General features: G+C 58.2%; 1 protein-coding gene across 1 annotated transcript in view; it reads right to left on the reverse strand.

Annotated features, from left to right (window-relative positions):
• Window positions 1-1,211: 1,211 nt before the first annotated feature.
• The window catches only part of VENTX (VENT homeobox), a 3,859-nt gene continuing 2,561 nt past the window's right edge, over window positions 1,212-2,509 (reverse strand). Inside the window, exons 2-3 of the mRNA XM_006754968.1 lie at window positions 1,664-1,824; window positions 1,212-1,568 (exon numbers count right to left, since the gene is read on the reverse strand). Coding sequence (XP_006755031.1) covers window positions 1,212-1,568; window positions 1,664-1,824 — 518 coding nt within the window. The remainder of the gene's footprint in view (window positions 1,569-1,663; window positions 1,825-2,509) is intronic.

Consider the following 2,509-nt stretch of genomic DNA (forward strand, 5'->3'; position numbering starts at 1 on the left):
CAGGTGGAGGAAAGGACAGAGGCCTGGGAATTGAGAGCTTAAACAATTGTCCGATTACAGGCAGCAAATGGAGCGATTAGCTCTATCAGCCAGGGTCCTGCCCAGACGGCCTCTCCCCTAATCTCACTGATACGAACTGGCTCCTCCCTCAAAAGACCACAGCCTCGGGGGCGGGGGAAGTCAGCGCCGCAGGGGCACCAGGCCACAGGCCAAGGAATAGGCCCTTCCCATCCCATCCTTCCCCGATCGAACTGGGGGTTGGCTATGCTGCTGAGCCCCATGAGGTGCTGATGGGACTCTTGAGTAAGAGGGAAGCAGGTATGATGGTACCCCAATGCATCAGCTTCACTGTTCCCTGTGTGGGGACAGCTGTGGGCTGTAGGCATGGCTGAATCCAGGATGCCAAAGGCTCTGCCTGGCTCTGCACTTTTACCGACAGCGGCTGCAACATGGCTCCTGGGCCCAGGGAGAGGCAGCACTCTCCTGGGTCCCTAACTGGCCTGTGGGTCACATGCTGCACCCCAGCTCAGGGTGGGGTCTCTTGTCCACAGCTTCCTGGGCAGGGAGAGCATTCGTGGCCCAGAGAGCCCAATGTAAAAGGTCAGTGTAGCAGGGGGTGTGCAGGGTCACCCCTAAGGGGCTGCATCTGTTCAGGAAACCCACTATTCCCACTTTTCCTTGTGGGGTTTATGAGGAGGGGGGCAGTCTGAGCAACTTTCCCTGCCCACCCCCCAGATCATAGCCTGAGCGCAAAGACTGGGAGGCTCAGGATAGGGACATGTGCCTGGCCCTGGTAGAGGAAGGGTCCACCTTTATTTTTTCCAACTGAGGAAACATTTTTCCGACGCCTTAGATGGACTAGATTACCTTCTTTAGGTGCTAACAGCCCAGCACAGAACCAGTCTACTCGCTTTCCATTCTGTTCACTGAGCGATCAGAAACCCTTTAATAGCTTTCAGTAAAGGGACAGCTCTAAAATGCCTTCAATTGTAAACCCTCCAGAATCTTCTGGCGGCTCAGGGTTCCAGGTCCCCTCCATGCATCAGCACAAGGCCCACACCAGGGTGTTAGGGTGGCGTAAACTGACATGCGGACGGCGATCTCTCCAGGTAGATGCCAGGCATGCTCTGCACACACCCAGTGTGTGTGTGTGTGGGATGATTTGGCTTCTGACGCACCCCAACTGCGGGCTACTGGGCTGCCCTGCTTCCTCAAAAGGCATCTCCGGTCTCCGGCAGAACACACAGGTGCCAGGTTCCCCTGGACAAGGCCGGGCCCAGCGTGTGCGCCTGGCTCCCAGGATCCCGCAGGCAGCACATCAGAGGCTGTCTGCTGCTTGAAGCCCATGCCGAAGCCAGGGAGGGGTCCCAGAAGGAGCCAGGGGGCTGTGCTAGAGCCGAGGGCCCAGACAGGGATGCCCACGGGTGCAGCAACTGCAGGGGGCTGCCCAGGGCAGGTGGGCAGAAAGCCAGGGGCGAGTAGACCGCTCCAGAGAGGGAGACGTTCAGCTGTGAGTCCTGCAGTTGGCGTTTATGTTTCATTCGGCGATTCTGAAACCAGGTTTTGATCTGTGGGGAAAACAAGATCAGAGCGGGCAAACAGGCCCCCCTCTTCCCGCCCCCCACCCCGGCCCCGCTTGGCTTGCTGAGCCCAGAGGCCTCACCTGCACCTCCGAGAGCCCCATGGTCTGGGCCAGCCGCCGGCGCTCCTGGGGGTCCAGGTAACGGTGGAGCTGGAAGGAGCTCTCCAAGGTGCTGACCTGCTCCTCCGTGAAGGCTGTGCGGACGCGGGGAGGCCGAGGGCTGTCTGCCTCCTTGCTCAACCCTGGGGGGCGGGGGCGGGGGGAGGGAGGAAGGACGGGCACTGAATCCATTTGGCTACCAGGGACATTGGCTCACAAGAGACACCCTCCCCTTGCTCAGTGGGTGCCACAAGCTTTGTGGCTGAAGATGACAGACACAGTGATCAATATGCCTGGGGCCTGAAGAAGGGCAGACCGCCCTCCCTCGCCTCACTTTTTGTGGCAGCCCTCCAGTGTTCTGCTGTCCCCCTCAGGGTTCGGCTCCTCCGCCCAGCCACATGTGCAATAGGGTCCAGAGGCTGTGGCGCAGGACAGCACGGGGATGTGGACGCCGCAGAAAGGTCACTACGGATGGAGCAGTGGTTCCGACACAGACCCTCCCCTGCCACCGCAGGGCATTCCGCTCCCTCCGAAAGAATGACTCCCACCCACCCCACCTCCTTCCAGAAAAGGTTTCTTTTGCCTGCAGACAAGGGACTCCTGTTCACCAAGTGAGAGGAGGTGAGAGGGGCTGGTAGGGGTGGGGCGGGTGGAGTCCATTCTATGCAAGGCCTAGAGCAGTGATGGCGAACCTCTTGAGCTCCGCGTGTCAGCATTTTGAAAAACCCTAACTTAACTCTGGTCCGTGTCACATATAGAAATTTTTTGATCTTTGCAACCATAGTAAAACAAAGACTTATATTTTTGATATTTATTTTATATATTTAA

Source organism: Myotis davidii, unplaced genomic scaffold (assembly GCF_000327345.1).
Source record: "Myotis davidii unplaced genomic scaffold, ASM32734v1 scaffold72, whole genome shotgun sequence".
Taxonomy (NCBI): Eukaryota; Metazoa; Chordata; class Mammalia; order Chiroptera; family Vespertilionidae; genus Myotis; species Myotis davidii.